The 18216-nt window shown below is 33.8% G+C and overlaps 1 protein-coding gene across 1 annotated transcript in view; it reads right to left on the bottom strand.

Annotated features, from left to right (window-relative positions):
• The window catches only part of LOC148282149 (uncharacterized), a 53651-nt gene that overhangs the window by 9845 nt on the left and 25590 nt on the right, over nucleotides 1-18216 (bottom strand). The window contains exons 3-8 of the mRNA XM_088225572.1: nucleotides 7799-7909; nucleotides 7512-7703; nucleotides 7130-7281; nucleotides 6791-6974; nucleotides 6261-6391; nucleotides 401-560 (exon numbers count right to left, since the gene is read on the bottom strand). Coding sequence (XP_088081698.1) covers nucleotides 401-560; nucleotides 6261-6391; nucleotides 6791-6974; nucleotides 7130-7281; nucleotides 7512-7703; nucleotides 7799-7909 — 930 coding nt within the window. The remainder of the gene's footprint in view (nucleotides 1-400; nucleotides 561-6260; nucleotides 6392-6790; nucleotides 6975-7129; nucleotides 7282-7511; nucleotides 7704-7798; nucleotides 7910-18216) is intronic.

Here is an 18216-nt window from a genome sequence, read left to right as displayed (position 1 = left end):
GAATCCCACTCTACCCCAACTCGATTCCCATTTTCTAATAGTGAATTATTTACAACTCGTTGAAAATGGCCCTCAAAATCAAATATATGGGTAAATCAAAAGAACGCAAAAATTTCTTTAAAAAAAAAAAAATAATAATAAACTCACCGCATTTCATTTCGGTAGGTATGGGAGTAAAAAATCTTAAATTTAGTGTATATTTGAATGAACAACCGGGTTGAAAGGGTCAATATAATATTACCTTTTAATATAATTTAAAGAGAAAGCACGATTACACGGTTTGCCCTTACAGCATTCCAAGATTCCTAAATCTGCTCGATCCTTCAGTGCCTGATGCCGTATGCCGTATGCCGTATTACACATATCGATGTAGGTAGGAATATAAGTAGAAGTATCTTACACATGACTTGCAGGTTGACGGAGGCGGAGCGCGCGTCCCCCTCCACGTTGGAGGCGCTGCACGAGTAGCCCCCCGCTGCCTCCCTCCCCACCCCTCGGAGCACCAGGTTCCCGCCGGACATTGTCACCCCGGCCTTGGGGTCTGCACTCAAAGGTCGTCCCTGATACCACATTTTATAAATTATGTAAACAAATACCGACTTTTTTGACCTATTTTTTATTTGTGTACCTAATTTTACAAAATCCCTTCATAAAAATGACCAAATGGCAGTTTAATAATTCAATTAATTACATTATCGACAATATTGCGAATGTTTATTACTATTTGTTTATTTATTTATTAGGGAAAAAACAACAGTTTTCAGCTTCCATACTACACACAGAAAATAAGAATATGTAGAAACTAAAATTGTGAAAACAGTCAATATTGATTTTCCACGGTGATGTTAATTGTTGATGAATTACATTATAATATTATGTCTCAAAATAAAATCAATTTCAAAATTGAGAGATGTAAGGAATTTAGAAGTTGCAAATAAAAAACTACGGAACTAGTTTTTTCATTATTGAAAGTTGACTACAACCTGTCGGTATGAGAAAACAGTTATTATTTTGGGAAGACCACAATCTATCAGATAAATTAAAATCACTTAAAATTTCCAAGTTTCCGATTGGTTTGTTTGGAATATTTCGGTTGATACTCGTAAATCTATTAAGAAGATCTTGGAAATTATCTAATTTCGGAATATATGTGAAAAAATATTAGATTTTTGTCGAATAGATATCGAAATACTTTCAGCTTCTGACTCACATTCACGCAAAATTGATGCATTAATATTACGCTTTGTAGCTAAAATCACTCCCTCTTAGCAGAGAAAATCTGTAGTTATTGTCGTTATTGGATCTTTATATGACCGAAAAACGTCATTTTCACAATTTGGAGCTATAAAAACCATCAGTTAGCCAACTTTCAATATTCGCAATGATATCATGGTCATTACAGATTAAATTTCCTAAAAAAGTCTTAGTCTCGGAACGAAGACTTGTAACATTTTGGTTGAAGACTAACATAGGCACGATGAAGAGAAAAATATAGCTGATCAAATTTATTACAAAAAGAAAGAAAAAGTATTAAGAAATAAATCAAATATTTGTCAGAGAAATATTTACAATCGATGTGTCTGAAAAGGTAAAACATCGTAATAAAAATGTGTAAATTAAAACATTTCATTTCGGATAGCTCAATCATAAATGTACGAGTACAAACAATTATATCATATCCCTTTCAGACCTGAAGTTGAAACTTGAATTTTGCTAATAAATTGCGTCTTTTATAAATATGATATTAAGACAATACTGAGATAAATTATTTTATTGAAAAACCCGGAAAATCCAGTTTCCGGGACAACCCACCCTCACGATCGTACTGCTTAGGACCATGTTCATACAAATAAAGTAATCTTACATATCTTAAAGTCTTCAAAATAATTAAAATAAAATCAAGTGTTTTGTGAAAAATATCCAACATTTTTTTTTACAAACATAGAAGAAAAAGTACAAATTTTTGTTTTTTGTGTGAAACATTTAAAAGCAGGGCTTATTATGTAAAAGGCAAGGGTATGTTTTGCACTACTAACATTTTATTTTTCTTTTATTTTTACAGTTTTTCAAACGAAAAATTCTTGAGGAAGTAATCATATTATTGTTTTTTTTTTTTTAAATAAACATTTGCGTTTTTATGATTTACCCAAATATTTAATTTTGAGTGCCATTTTTATCGAGTTGTAAAAAACTCACTATCAGTAAATGGGAATCAAGTTGGGGTAGAGTGGGATTTGAACCCCGGACCTGTCGTCAGTGAGTCCGAGATACTAGCCACAGAACACTAAACAATTTTATCGTCAAACACTGCCAAGTGATTACAGCCATCTGTAAGACAGTTGTATAAATTTTATAATTATAATTTTATAATAAATTTTTAAAAGAGTTCGTAAAAAAATAAATATTGGATGTAAAGAGTAGTGTGATTTGAGAAAACTAAAAATATAATTCAGAATGAGTTAAGTGCGACGACAACTTATTATATTTTCTTCACGTCTTCTTTCAATGCGATTGATTGTTTTTTCGGACGTAGATTCTGCAGTATTTTGTCCATGTGTAAGTATAGCCCTTTTCTGCCGGTGGTGACTTGCAGGATTCACGAGTATATAGATGTTTATTTTTGGGTATTAAATTGTCATTGACAAACAGTTTCCTCAGTGCTCCCGGCATGCCGATATCTGTTGTGGTCACGCCGCGAGTTTTCCTCAGACCAGAGATGATACATACTATTCTTAAGGAGTCTGGAGCATAATTTAGCCACAATATTTTTTGATCTACCGGCGATCGAAGTCATTGGCAGAACCCGCGTAATAAATTCGATATTGGTGGCATTTATGGTTACGTTAGCGCGTTTACCGATGTTTTTTAAAATACCCGTAAGTTTTTCACTTTTATTTATTTATTTTATTTAAAGCTTCAAGTTAACAAAATAAAAACTTTGGCGGACTTTTTGCCAAATATTATAACTGTCAATTATTTATTATAGGAGCAAAAATTCATTTACATTTTCTTGTATACCCACGAACAGGCTATGCCTTTGTGGAATTTTTTGTTTACTATTTTTACTATTAATATGTATTTCATTTCTATGTAATTATGCCTTTTTTTTTCAATACTCTGTTTTATCACTTATGTTTACTGTAAAAAAACAAAAAAATAAAAATGAAACTAAAATAAAAATAATAATAAAAAAAAGCAAACGTCAAACGAAAAGTCAGTAAAAATTTCGCACTAAAAAATCATAAATATACATCAAAAGATACATAAAAAAAAAAAAAATAACCCAGTTTAGTAAAGTAAAGTGGCCACTTAAACCAGCCAATGACAGGTCAGAAGCCCTGTAAATGCCTAGACTTCCATATTCCCTTCTCAAAAATGTTTTACCTCTCTGTTGAAATAAATTTAAATAAAAATAACCTAATTAATTAAAACAAATAGATTTTTTTCAATCGGGAGCGAGAGAGGGGGGGGAATCGGGGCTTACACATTTTCCTAAGTACATAATGCTATACATATTAAACGACGAGGAATGTGGAATCAGATAATGAGTTTGGAAGGAGAGGAACCAAGAAAAGAAAAAGGGATTAAAATATTAAAAAAAAAAAAAGGTAATTGTGGGTTCAGTCAGTCAGGTGATTTCTATATTTTGTAGTCTTAATTTCTGGTTTTGGTTGTATAGAAGCATACGCATTTTGTGCACGTTCAAATGTAGACATAAAACTATAATTTAAAATTAGTGTTAATCTCCGCATTGTCTTCTTGATTTTCTTATTCCAAAGATGTATCAGATATTTCCTTAATTATTTCCTGATCGTTTAAAATTTAGGACCCAGGATTGTTGGCTTCACAATTTAATCACTCGACGACATCTTCTTTATTGCATTCGCTGCATATTAAAATTCGTACTATCAAATTTGTGTGTCTTCTTTATTGATCGAATCAGCGTGATCTGCAAGTAATGATATTTTCAAAAGTTTATTCCATGATTTGGTCCATTTTGACACATTCACAGAATCTAAATTCTCTGCTGCCGCATGCCATATAGCAACAGTCTTTTTAATATATATTCTTGTGGAAACTGATAATTGATTATTCATTGTTTTTTTTATTCGCCAACAATAATCTTCGAAGGATCTGTTTTTGATACAAGCGCTTTAACGTTTCTATTGTACCCTGTGATCGGTTATATTAAAGACGTGACATTTAATGGAAGAAATCTTAACACAAGCATTTCATCAATCCTTTCCATCCATCAAAGCATTATATTGACATAAGTGACGGTGCATTGTCAATTAACTATTAAAAAACTGTGGTAAATAATCCCTTTGCGCGCGGTGATGTAACATCGTGTTACCACTAGTAAAAGACAGAATATTCTAAAGTTAAGACGTTTGAAAAAAAAATATGGAGAAATTCTGTTTAATAATACCTTCTCCATAATTTATGCGAATAAACATATAATTTAGCCTTGTTATATCAAATTTAAATTAAAAATCACAAAAACACCGCTCATGTTACATGCGTGCGTCCCTCATTACTGTCATCAACCGACTGAAGACTGAATCTGTTTTAGACAACACCCGCCGCAGAACAGCGTCTCTGTCTTCCTTGTTATGACTTCTATCTTCGTGCTCTCTCTTGTATTAGGTATCTGTATAGATGTGTTGCTGAATTAGCGAACATTCATTCTTCGCGTAGCAAGGATAAATATTTTTTGTATTAACATTTAGCATAGTTATACAAATTTTACTTTCCAAATCGGGTGTGAAAATGTCCATTTGAAGATTACAAAAAACACAAACTCATAATTTTTTTAAATAAGAGAGATATATCAAGTCTTGTGTCCTATGTTGACTAGTGTGACATCACAGCCTCATAAGAGTTAATAACAATACTTTTCCCTTCTTATCTATGGAACATAGTTTTTTCTTTCTTTTTTGGAATCAACTGTTTTTCATAACATCGTTTTAAGAGTTCACTACTTATCCATGACTTATGCCGATGATCATTTTCTTAAAAACATGTAGGCTCTCAGAGTAATAATTCAGTAGCTCTATTGCATAGAACAAAAGCGTTCCGAATTTCGGTAGAATAGTTTTTTTCCGTATGGGCGGCTCTAGCCAGTGGATGTTATTACTCTAAGTGTAGACTTCTTCGATTTTATGAGAAACAGTGGAAGTCTGTGTCTGCCAGTTGAATCCAGTCTGGATAATCGGAAATGCGAATAATCGAGGGTATACTTTACAAGTAGATATCTATGTATGTTAGTGATCTTTTTGGCAAATAGTAACCTTTTTATTAATATGTTATAAATAATCTCCACGAACGATTCACAAAAAGCGGCTTGGTGGGATATAAAATTCAATTTTACGACTGTCACTTTGTATCTTGATTTTTAATAATAAATTAATTTATCAAAAAATAATATTTAAAAAATTTAAATGTAGGTATTATTAAGAGAAGGTATTTAAAAAACTCATTTTTATATAGTAAAATTGCGATTATCAATCAACGAACTTGGTATTTGAATTTATTTTGTAAATAAAAACGTTCATCATCATTTCCTTACAGCGCGCAGCGTCCAGTAATGCATAGCGCATTGCATCGCATCGAGAGAATTCTCGTGACGTGGAAGAAAGGGTGATCAGTATGACGTTTGAACCATCTTTAGAACAAACATTTCACGTTCACCCTATCAGGAACATCCCTAAGTGCGGTAGGCGAATGGGGCAAATGGGGCAACATATGTAAACTAAGAAGCTGACTTACCCCCATTCGTTTTTGCATTAATTAGGATTTTTACCAAAATGTAGCCAGTGAGTCAAAAACATTTATCGAGGGTTCTGGTTCTATTGCACTCTCAATTCACACAGATCTGTATTCCTTATCTGCCCGGACGCGGATGTAAAAATATTACAGGTGTTTAAATAAACAAGATTGTCATATTATCATAATGACATTTTAACAAAAAAGTTAAAAGTCAATAAAATATTTTATTAATAATATAGTTTTACACTCGTGTAAAAGGTATTATTCTGGACCTTTATGGAAAAAAGTCCGTGCATTTTACTAAATAAATATCAATCATAATATTGTCATTATATTTTATTTACCGGTTATCAATAATTATTACATATTTTAATTTTAACTTCGCTTTTGAAAGTAAACGGCTTTCGTAAGAAAACGTAATAATGCGGAGCAGAAACGTTCACTCGGATTACATCATTACCTAATATAAATATTATATTCTCTTTACTTACGTTATGTTCCCAGATCAGTTTGTAGGGCGGCGGGTTGGCGAGTACGTGGCACTCGAAGTACACATCGTCACCTTCCTCTATATCGTGAGGATTCAAGGTCGCTCCCAATGACAGGTTCACGGATGGAGGAACTGGAAAAGTTTTTAATTTAATATATATTGACCTACTTATCGGGTGACTTTTGTACTACCTCACGCTCGGGATTTATACATGTTTTTGCTTAAATTGTACCTTTTCGCTTTCTAACCTGGCTGGTTAACAAAAATATACATAAAACGCGTGTCTCCGTAAGTGTCTCCTGTAAGTGATTATTATCACTTATTACCTGTGCAAACATATATACATTAGAGCTGCCGACTCGCATTAGATGGAGTATTTATTAGAACAATACAAAACAGGGGGATGGTACATTAATATATGTTAATCAAATAATTGATGCAAAAAAAAATTTTAAAGTAAGCATTTGTAACTGAAGACATACAATCCGTAATAAAGGAGATATTATTATACTAAAGAAAAAAGGTGCTTACAGAGAACATTGAGGATGAGAAATGACTCTAGCGGACTATTTAGGAGAGGGTGGTCAGCGCGGCAGGTGAGCTTCTGTCCGTGGAGCGAGCTGTTGGCCGTCAAAAGTACCCTGAGAAGGCTGCTGCCCGCACTGCTGGTCACTTCAGAACTTTCGTTCTCTTGTACTTTGTCTTCCACTACATCCTGGGCATAAATAAAACATTTGAATATTAAAAATTGTTCAGCGCGTACTTATATTTTTGGTGGAAAATCATCAGCGCTAAATATTTTTTAGAAAGATATTCAGCTATAGCGGGTTCATTGGAACAAATAAATATAAATAAATGAAAATGACCAACCTTCTGCTCTCCGTGCAACTTCTGTCCCCTGAGCCACAGAGACAAGGAAGGAGGCGGCCTGCCCCCGCCCGCGCTGCACGCCACTTCCTGCTCGCGACCGGCGCTCAGCGCCTCCCCGTCGGTCACCCACACCTCCGTCTGCACCGGAGCCACTAGCAAATAACAAAACATTCAGATATTTCACCTCGCGAGATACTTAAAAAAATAGTTAAACTAAAACGACCACATCGCGCACGGAGAGTTTCGGGTTCGATTGCCAGTGACGTCTATTTTTTTTTCAATCTCCGGTGTTTTGCGCTGTCATCGATCACTATTATCGGACTTCCTCGCTTATCGCGGCATAAAATAATGTATTTTTTTAAACAATATTTATTTAACTCACAATGCATGTCGACGAGGACAGTGGTCGTTGCCGGTGGCAATAACGGGGAGTTAGAGGCGTGGCACGAGAGAGGAGCGAGCAGGTCCGCGCGGGTCAGGGGCGGCAGCGCGAGCGGAGCGCGCGCGCCCCCGGCGCCACCCGCCGCCAGCAGCCTCGCGCCGCGGTACCAGCGCACCGTGGCCGGCGGGAACCCTGGCGACAAGCGAGAGCAACTATAAGTGTGAGTGCCTTCCCGTTGGCTGTTCTGTTGTGCCGCGCGGTGCGGTGACGGGGTGCGGACGAGTTACCTCCTGACGACGCGCAGACTAGAGACGGCGTGTCGCCTTCTTTATATGGTCCCGCGCGTCCGTTGATCGGTGTTCCTCCTTCGTTTGTAATTGTTGGTGTTCCGACGGCTTCTAAAACAGAAATAATTCACGATGATTTCTGTATTCCAATTTTTGATTATTTCAATTTGGTAGATAAATCTCAGATGGTGAATATTCTCTTTTTTCGGAGTGTCGAATATTTTTTGATAATTGTAAAATTGTATGTAAATTGATGAAAAAAACTCCAAAATATTTTTAGGTGTTTTTTGAATAAGATCATTTGACAGAATATCATATATTTACAGGTTTAAGTCCTTCTTCAGAACTAAAAAAAATCTACAAATTATAGATTGGAGAACCAAAGATCTAATACCGAAGCCCGAAGTCCGATCAATATTGGCTCAAAGAGCTAACCTAAAGAAATTCGAAAGACCAACCGTAGTAATCGGCCAGAAGCATAATATTGACTATAGTCTCTAGTTTTTAGTCTAAAGTCTCATATTTTTTTTTAAATGAAAAATTTTGTTCCAAAAACGGAAAAAAAATCTAATGTATGAAGCGTATGTAAAAACTAAAATATGTTAAATGCAACTACTATGGGGAACAGGATATAAAAATGACATAAACAGACTGCAAAGACAACAAAATAAAATATTAAAGTTTATGTATGACCTTCCCTATCTAACAGCAACTAGAGAACTTTTTGAACAAACTAAGCAATTAAATATATCTGAACTCTTTCAACTAGAATCATAAAAATGTATCCATAAATTAGCCACTAATGTAATTGTAGACGAAGAACTAAAATTTGAAAAAAAATATAGTGAACATGGACAAAATACGAGTATATCAGAAAAATATCATAAACAACTTTCTAAAACAAGACAAGGACAGTCGAGACTAATAAACCAGGGACTGAAATTATACAATAAACTACCAGACAAAACTAAACAATAGACTCAGACAAACTTTTCAAAAGATGTAAAAAATATTATTTTGAACAACAGAGTATGTAGATTAACAATTCACTGGTTATTTCATGCTTATTTTTTTTAAACAGTTAACACTGATATGTGCGCGTGCGCAGTAATTTTTATAACAACACAACCAAACGTCAAAGTCAAATCGAGACTACTGTCAGTGTAATCGAAAACATGGAGAAACCCGTTAAAAAAGAAATAAAAATTAGGAAGAAGAGAAGTTAAAAACTAATTCTATAATTTATTCGTGTGTATTAAAGAAAGTTGGAAAAGGGGAAGCGGTTCGATGGAACACGGTGACGCCCTAGTTCTCTGGCCTGGGGTCCCAGATACAAACAGAGCCTGCCAGGGTGTTGCCGCGTTTCTGTCTCCCTGAATGATTGAGTGTATGAAAGAGTATGTCTTTCTAGACTTATGTTTGTCAGATTCAATATTGGATTGAAAGAAATTATTTTTAAAATAAGGTATGCGCCTGTTAATTCTGACTGTGAATCTGAGTAAGATACGTTTTGGACAAGTGTGATGAATGTAATGAATGGAAAAAAAGATAGTGAGAGAGTAATACTTGCGGGAGATTTAAATGGGTGGGTGGGAACTCGGAGAGACGGGATGGAGTTGGCCTTAGGTATGTTTGGGGATGGAAAGCAGAATGATAATGGAAGAAAACTGCTAGAAGTATGTCTGGAATGGAACCTTTTGTGTCAAATACGTTCTTTGATCATAAGGAAATCCATCAGTATACGTGGAAAAGAGGCAACAAAAGGTCTATTATCGATTATGTAGTCATCGACTCTAGATTTAAACCTGTAATAGTTGAAACGCGTGTATATAGAGGAGCCGAAATGGAAACCAATCACTTCTTGGTAGTATCAAAAGTAATATTGTTCCAAGGATGGCGGTCCAAAACCAGTAAGGTACAGGCGCTTTCTAGAGTTAAAGTTGAAAAACTTCAAAATGAAGACAGGAGAGATAAATTTGAAAGCGCGGTTAGTCGTAGACTGATAGGGGAGTGTGGAGAAAGTATGAACATTGATGATTTGTGAGATTATTTGAAAAAAAAATGTGTGAATCAGCAACGAAAGTATGCGGTGTGGAAAAACAAAGAAGAAAAAAGGTGATGCATGGTGGGATGATGAAATAAAAAAAACTCGTTCAAGAAAAAAAAGAAAGCATGGTTAAACTTGTTAACAGTCAGTCAAACGAATATCAGTAAGTATGCCGCATTAAAAAGTGTATATATTGAATGTTAGAAGAGAGTAAACAAGGTGTGTGTGAAAGAAAAAAAATACAGAAAGAAAATAAGGGAATAAAAATGACAAAAAAATTCCAAGAAAATATTAAAATATTCTGGAAAGCAGTTAAAAATTCCTAAGAAAGTAAGGATAGCGGATGTATGACAGCAGTAATAGGAAACGATGGAAAAATTGTGACAAATGATAGTGGAATTAATACGAGATGGAAGAAATATTTTGAAGAGGTGTACAAAACGCACACATGAAATATAGCCAGCGTATCACCTTCTCAAGTAAACATAAATGCGGATGACGATGCAAAAGAGATAAGTATGGAAGAAATTAAAAATGCTGCTAAGTATATGAAGAATGGGAAAGCGCAAGGTTATAATAACATTGGCACAGAGTTTATAAAGGCGGGTGGAGAAATAATTTTTGTATGGCTACATAAGCTCTTTAACCTATGTTTAGAGGAAGAATACACTCCCTTTGATTGGAAGAGAGCTGTTGTTGTGCCTCTATACAAGGGATAAGGCTATAGGGTGGACTACAGAAACTATAGAGCTATCAGCCTTTTGAGCGCTGTTAGAAAGATTTATGGCAGAATACTGATTGAGAGAGTAAGAAAAGTGACTAAAAATAGAGTTTGGGATATATAAAATGGATCTAGAAATGGAAAAGGATGTATGGATCAAATATTTACTCTGAAAAATTTGACAGAAAAGTTTCTGGCTAAACACCAAAAACTTTTCTACGCATTTGTCGATCTGCAAAAGGCATTTGGTAGAATTGACAGAGATAAATTGTGGAAGGTTTTATTGGAATATGGAGTGAATGGTAACTTGACAAGGGCTATTGCGTCACTGTATAAGGACAGCACAGCATGTGTGAAGGTGAATGGGTCATTCACATCGTGGTTTAATATTCCAAAAGGAGTAAAACAAGGACGTGTAATGTCACCATGGTTGTTCAATATATACATCGATAACTGTATGAAATAACTGAAAAATTTTAAAATGGGAGCAAAAATGAGTGGTATAACTGTTAACTGTCTTCTGTATGCGGATGATGCCGTGCAGAAGCAAGAATGCTAGCTGCAAAGAAGACCTGCAATTCTTGGTAACAAAAATCTACGATGCATGCAAGAAAAGCGATTTGCTTATGAATGTTGATAAATCAAAAGTGATGATTTTTGAAAGAAACAAAAATAAAACTAAATGTGAGATCAGCGTGAACGGAGATATTTTGAATCAGGTAGAAGAATTTGTGTACCTGGGAAGTATGTTTACTAGGGACGGAAAGGCCGAGAAAGATATTGAAAGGAGGGTGAGTGTCGGGAACAGGGTGAACGGTGCACTGAAATCTATTTTGGGAAACAAATGTTTTAAGTTTGTAAGGCTGAGACATGCATTATCGACAGAATCAAGAAAGGGGTGCTGCGTTGGTTTGGATATGTAGAGCGAATGGACAGCAAAAAAACGGCTAAAACTACGATGCGAATGTTGATGGATACAGAAAGCGAGGAAGACCGAGAAAGACATGGCACGATCAAGTCCATCAAATACTTAAAGATGGACATGTCAAAAGTAGGAATAATCGGCGTGCGTGCATGAGAAGATGTATGAATGTAGAGGAAGCAAGGTGTGTAGGCCAAGATAGAGTGTTATGGCGTTCTATTATCTCTGCCCACCCCTACGGGGAAACGGCGTGGTGGTTTGTTTGTTTGTTTGTTTTTTTGTTTGCGTTTTTTTATCACAATTAATTAAAACACATACAAACATATAACATTTTAAATAGTATTTAGACAAATAATTAAAAATCACTCGAATCGCATTGAGAAGGTCGCAAGACTTTGAAATTGTTTAAAATTGAAAAAAAACTGATGAAACGGTTCATTTCAATTCAGCTTCAAACAGATTGCGTGCTTATTCCATTGCTATACCGCATAATGTGCAGATAAAAGTTTCTATGGTAGCTATCCCAGATTTATACTGAGTTTAACTCCATGCGAGGTTTATAAGTAATACTTTTTGCCATACCATCAATATTTTACTACTATTCTCAAGCTTAACTTCATACCCGATTTATAAGTAAGTTCCTATGGCTCTTAGAATTTACAATAAGGTTGAAAATATTTCATTCGCCCAACCCGATGTAACTAATATGCAAAAAATAAAATAACCCAGTGGTTTATTAAATTACGAAGAAAAAAAATTTAAAGCTTATTAAACTACATTGCAAGGTAAGTAATATAGATATTATTACTATCCACGACAGTTGAAACACTTGACAATACAAATACAAAAAGGATATAATTTAACTGACAACAACAACTTTAACTAACAATTTTAATTAACTGGCCAAAAGGTTGATGACGTCACGCGTGACTTATGGATCATACGTTCCCTCAAATCCTATACTGAGATCGTCCGACGCGGGCGGCTTGTGGCTTTTTATTTGTTTTTTAAAGTGAAATTTCATATTTTCCTTAGCTTTTCTTTGTTTTCATTTATAAACATCCATAGCATTATAATTGACATTGGTTTTTTGGAGACTAGAGTTACGTTGAATTTTGTGCCCTGATTGGAGGGTCAATCTTTTTGTACCAGATTGGTTCGCGTAGGGATAGTCGCAAATTTTATATTGGTTTGAATATTAAACAACTAATACACGAAATATGAAATAGGTTTTCAACCCGTTACAACGACGAGATACTCTATTAAAAGCTTTGCTTAAGTCCGTATAAACAGTATCAACGTGTTGTCTTTTATAAAAAACTCTTAAAATTTTCTATTTTTTTGTCATTGTTGAATTTGTTAAAGTTGAACTTGCTTGAATTAATTCAGTGTTGATCAGAAGATCACTTTTTTACTTCAGCAACGAATTAGGATAAAAATTAAGATTTAAACCATTTAAGAATAGTTGACTCTATATATCTCTCACTCTCTCTGATGGCGCTGCATCCCATATCGAGCCTTGGCTTCTAGCAACTTTCACTTTCAACTCTGTTTGTCCTCAGCCGCAGTCTTCCAATTGGAGAAACTGCGCTGCATCTTTTCTCGCTTCATCCACCCATCTCAGCCTGGGTCTTCTCCTTAATCGTTTTCCACCCGGGTGTCCGCTCATTAATCTTTTAGGGACACGTAAATCAGACATTTGCTATTCATGTCCGGCCCATTTTGATCTAAGCAACTTTATAAGTGTCGAGACGCTCGGGGCCTGGTATAATTATATTGTACTGTTATTTGTTATACCGAATGCGCCACTGATTATTCTCTCTCAGTGGTTCACAGATTCTTCGGAGTATTTTTCGTTCAAAAATGTCCAGAATTTCAGTCATCTTTACTGTTAGTTATTGCACCTCATACGCATATGCCAATATTTTTTTATAAACGTTTTAAAAAAAAATTAATAACCAATTTTTTTCGGCAAATACTATGCCATCTTTCACGTTTTTCTTAAAATATACCATGATTTACACACCCACTCTACCCTCATTGTGAAAATAATAATTATTTATTCTATAATTTTTTTGCGTGAATAAATACACATATATTAAATACCAGGGAATCTACATATAGAAAAAGAATACGGAGCGCCCTCTAGAAAGGATATTCTTCATCTAACATGGCTCAGCTTGTTCTAAGATGGAGATTTTTTTATGTTTTAAAGTATATTTTTTTCTAAACTAATATAACAATATTTTTTTAGTTAAAACTATCACGTTAGTTTGTAATTTACCTTGAAGAAGGCATAGTATTTTCCGAAACTAGTTGGTTATCAAATTATAAAAAATAAAATGAAACTAACAAAAAAAAAATGAGTTTGTACGTTTATAAGGGTGAAATTGATGTACTTACTTGTAAAATTTTCTTCCCCGTTCGCTTTACGTAGATCCAATTCCTCACAAAGATCTTACATTTATTTCTGCCGCGATAAAGTTAAATCAGCGTACGCTCTTGAGTTATTTTTTATTAGCCGACCCTTATTAATTATTAGGTTAAAACTTTAAAGCTCAATTTTTATCGGTCTGGCTACCTCTCTCTAGGTTTACCAAGTCTGCACACTTTATGAAATCATTTTGCATGGAAATTTCAAGTTCAGAAGGAATGATTTTGACAGAAGTTTTGTCTTCAGAAAGCCGGGTAGATTGTACTGCTGTACTGTTCTCCATAACCTTACGCTGTATAACGTTTTTTCTTTCTTCGATCTCTAATAATGCTTTAAGTAAGTCATTTAAGATTTAATTTTTGTATAGAAAAAAGGAAATATTTGCGTTCTTATTATTTCTTATATTTCGATTTTGGGTCCATTTTCAACGAGTTGTAAATAAATCACTATTAGAAAATGAAAATAAAGTTGGGGTAGAGTGGGGTTCGAACCTCGGACCTCTGATCCATGAGTCCGCAACGCTAGCCACAGGACCACAACCCGATTTGCTTTAAGTAAGTCATTTAAGTTTGAATGTGGTTGAGGGCATAAACGTTGATTATTTATAATTCGTTCGTAGGTTTTTATCTCACCCTCCAAACTTTCCATTTTCACTGCCATTTGGCTAATTGTACGCATGATTTGCTAAAACTTCGGTGTCAATTTAGCAATATGGTATTTTTGAGATGCATTATTTTGACAATTTATAAAAATGTTTAACTGCATAATGAATTATTTTGCCTCAGAAATGTACCGCATAAAGTATACACTGAATTCGTCACTCGACGTATGGAGTATTTACATGGGTATATGGTGGAGTGGTCAATACTTAGCATGTGCGCCACACGCGTATGTTATGCACACGGTGCAGTGTAATTCCGCCGTAATATGAAACAAAATAATATTGTATTTTTAAAATGGCACTTCATAAGTTAAAGATAATAAAAATAAAATATATAATTCACTGGGATAGTAATTTGCCTTGTATAAGCAAATAATGTTTGTATTGGAAGAAATCAAAACGACTTTTTGCATTATTCGTGTGAAACAAAAGGGCCTCTAAAATAATAATTAAATTGTTTCATTGACCTCGCAATATACTGGTTATTGCGTTTACCTTACATTAAATAATAAAATATATGAACATTTATATTGTAACGTTGTCAAAAACAAGTCCAAGGTACCCCGTTTTGAAAGCATTTTAGTACTGGATTATAATTCTAAGTTGCCTGATTTAGCGCCATCTGACGCCATCTGCCGCGGTAGTAACTCATCCATACGAAATCCGTGCATTAGAAGTAGATTCTTTTTTATTTGAAAACTCGAGACAAACAGTCCAACTGTCGCGCAAGGACTCAAAGAGAGGTGACCGCACATTTCAAAAATGTAGCCCTTCAAGAAAGGGAACGTTTAGCGTAACGTAAGCTGATTTGTTTTAAATTTATTACCGAAATTCTCGTAGATAGAGATATCATATTCTAATGAGATTGTATTTTATAGAGGTTCCATTTTTCTCTACCTTTATTTTTTTACCTTTTTCTATCTTTTTCCATTTTTTCACCTTATTCTACTTTATTTACTCCACCTTTTATCTACTGTGTCTGATGATAAAGATTTTACAATGTAGTATATTTACTCTATGATTCAAATGGATCACTAATTATCACGAAATTTATTCGTAAATACCTGGAAAAGTCGGTGTGGGATTTTAAAGTTTTCTTTAAGATCATGAGACACAAATTTACAAATGCAAGGAAACAGATGATCATTTACTGAATTAAAATGTCGACAAATAATCTTCTGGGAAATCATCAACTGAACCAACCACGAGTAAAAATACATCAACCGAAGACATCGCATATCGAGTCCCACCTGCGGATTTTATTTTGTAAAATCAACATTATTTCATATCATCTCGAGAAGAAAACAATCAAGAATCTATTTCACTTGTCATTATTATTGTTACGAATATTTATTTCTTAGATAAATTTATTATCAACCACTTACTCATATTAGCTAGGCAGAATTCTGATTTTTTATACTAACTAATCTTGGTACATTTGTAGAGAATTGCTTCTTTTATTAAAATTTTGTATTTCACTAACGAGTTGTTTATTTTATAAAATCCAGATCTTTAAGTCATATTTGTTCCATTTTACAGTAAGGTATTTTATATATAACGTTTTTGATTCCGTTCATAAAATTAAATTTATACAACATAATCTTATTCTTTTGGAGAATTCTTATGTTCTTGCCGATTGAGCGAAACTGGTGAATGGTAAGTTGTTTGTAGGTACTTTATTTGGTTATCTGCATTATTTTTCTTAATCTTAAAAATTTGCTTTTTGATTTTTGATAACCTACCTCTAAGTCGCCCACCTGGGACCAAATAATTTATTTCAACTTACACTGACTGTTACAATATATATTACAATAAATATCAATACACCGTGTGTGATTTCATCCTGCCGTATAGATTTTTATGATGATATTTTTTTCAAAATTCTTTCCTCCTCAAAACTTCGCAGAGGTATGCCAAAAACGAAGTTATAATGGGCAATTACGAGTATCATGATTTTTTTTATGAACCAATAAATTAATTTGAAAAATCACAAGAGTGTCGGTACTATTCTTATTGAAAGTAATTGAATTGAAGTAGTTTAGGTTCTTCTACAAGCATTTTGTCACAATTATCTAATTTACTAGATGAATCACTTTACCGTTACCGTTCGAGGACAAAGCCTCACATTTATTTCGCTCATTTTTGAAAGAAAATATTTTAGGAGAAAATATTAATAAATTTATTTAGACTCGTTCATATGTGTCATAATATTTTTTTATTTATATTCTTAAATCCTGTATGATAAGAGTAAGTCCCCGCGCCCCTTTATTTTCGCCAATCGGCTAAGAGTGTAAATTTGATGAAAATATAAAACTTTTTTGAAAAGAGGTAAAAAAGACAAAAAACTAGGAATTGGAAATATAAAAGCAATTAAATAAAAAAATGGTAGTAGTAGTAGTAGTGGCTTAGTAAATATTTTTTTCAGTATACTGGCTTAAATGCTTTAAGGATGTTAAACTTAATATTATCCATTGTCTATACAAAACATATTTTGTTATGGTTGGAAGCAGCCCGAATCTTCATAAGAGCTTTTTCTTTTTTGATTTTTTTCGAGCAAAATATTATTCAAAACTTTTTTTCTCCTAAAACTCCAAGACAGAGTTTGTAAAAATGATAAACGTACCATGTTTAACAAAGTACAAGTTTATCAAGCCTGTGTACTAGGGTGGTTCGATTTCTAATTTTTTGGAAATTGAAAACGGCCCTATGCGAAAAAGATGTTCTATAGCCTACAGATTACGGGAAAAATAAACAAAAAAAAATATTTTTACGATAACATTTGCCACGAAACTATTGAAGTTTAGGTATTTTAATATTTTCTTGGTAGTGTAAAAAAAAATTTTTTTGGGTAAGAAAATTTAAAAATATATTTTTTAGTATTTATTGCAAAGATAAAACACAAACAAATTACATAATTTTTTTTTAATTTATGATATGTATTGAGCAGCTTCAGAAAATAATTTTGTTATATGTTAAAAAAAAACATCAAAATTCAAGATGACGGTTATTACTAGTCTTAAACACTGGCATTAATTTCCTTAATTTTTGCCATTTTTTATTAAGCCTGTTTCTTTTTCGTTTTTTGCGGACAGAAACGGATGTTTCCGTCACTTTTTTAACAATTCGTGTTGCTTGACTGTGACAGGAAAACCCCTTGGTGGAATACTTTCCATACTACCGTATGGCCTCCTTAATAATCGAAGTGTCTCCTATTGCTTCTGAAATCATCTTATAGGTAAATTTTTCAGTCATTCGAGGCTCTGCCAGATTATTTTTTAAAGTCAAATCATCATAATCTGTTGCACAACTATCACATTCTAGAAATAAGAATATTCGAATGCATGTTGCGAGTGTAGTCCGTTTTATTTTGCAGGCTCTCGGAATTCTCCTGAAAACTATTTTTTCTTACGTGTTTTCTCTTGTCAGCAAGCACTGATAAAATAACATTATCAGGATACAAGGTAAGTTTTTTATTAAACTGGGTCATATTAATTCAATAAAATGATAGTCTTTAATGTCACTTAAATCTCGGATGGAGAATTGTGAGACGCATTCAGGTTATGATTCCTATTTGCAGTTGTAGAACACCTGCAATGCGTAATTTTTCTAGGGGTTAACTTTGATAGACTTTAA

This window comes from Micrasema longulum, unplaced genomic scaffold (genome assembly GCF_059751315.1).
Source record: "Micrasema longulum isolate JH-2025_06_02 unplaced genomic scaffold, ASM5975131v1 h1tg000372l, whole genome shotgun sequence".
Taxonomy (NCBI): domain Eukaryota; kingdom Metazoa; phylum Arthropoda; class Insecta; order Trichoptera; family Brachycentridae; genus Micrasema; species Micrasema longulum.
The sequence above is the reverse complement of the archived record's forward strand: the minus strand, read 5'-3'. Positions and strand labels throughout refer to the sequence as shown.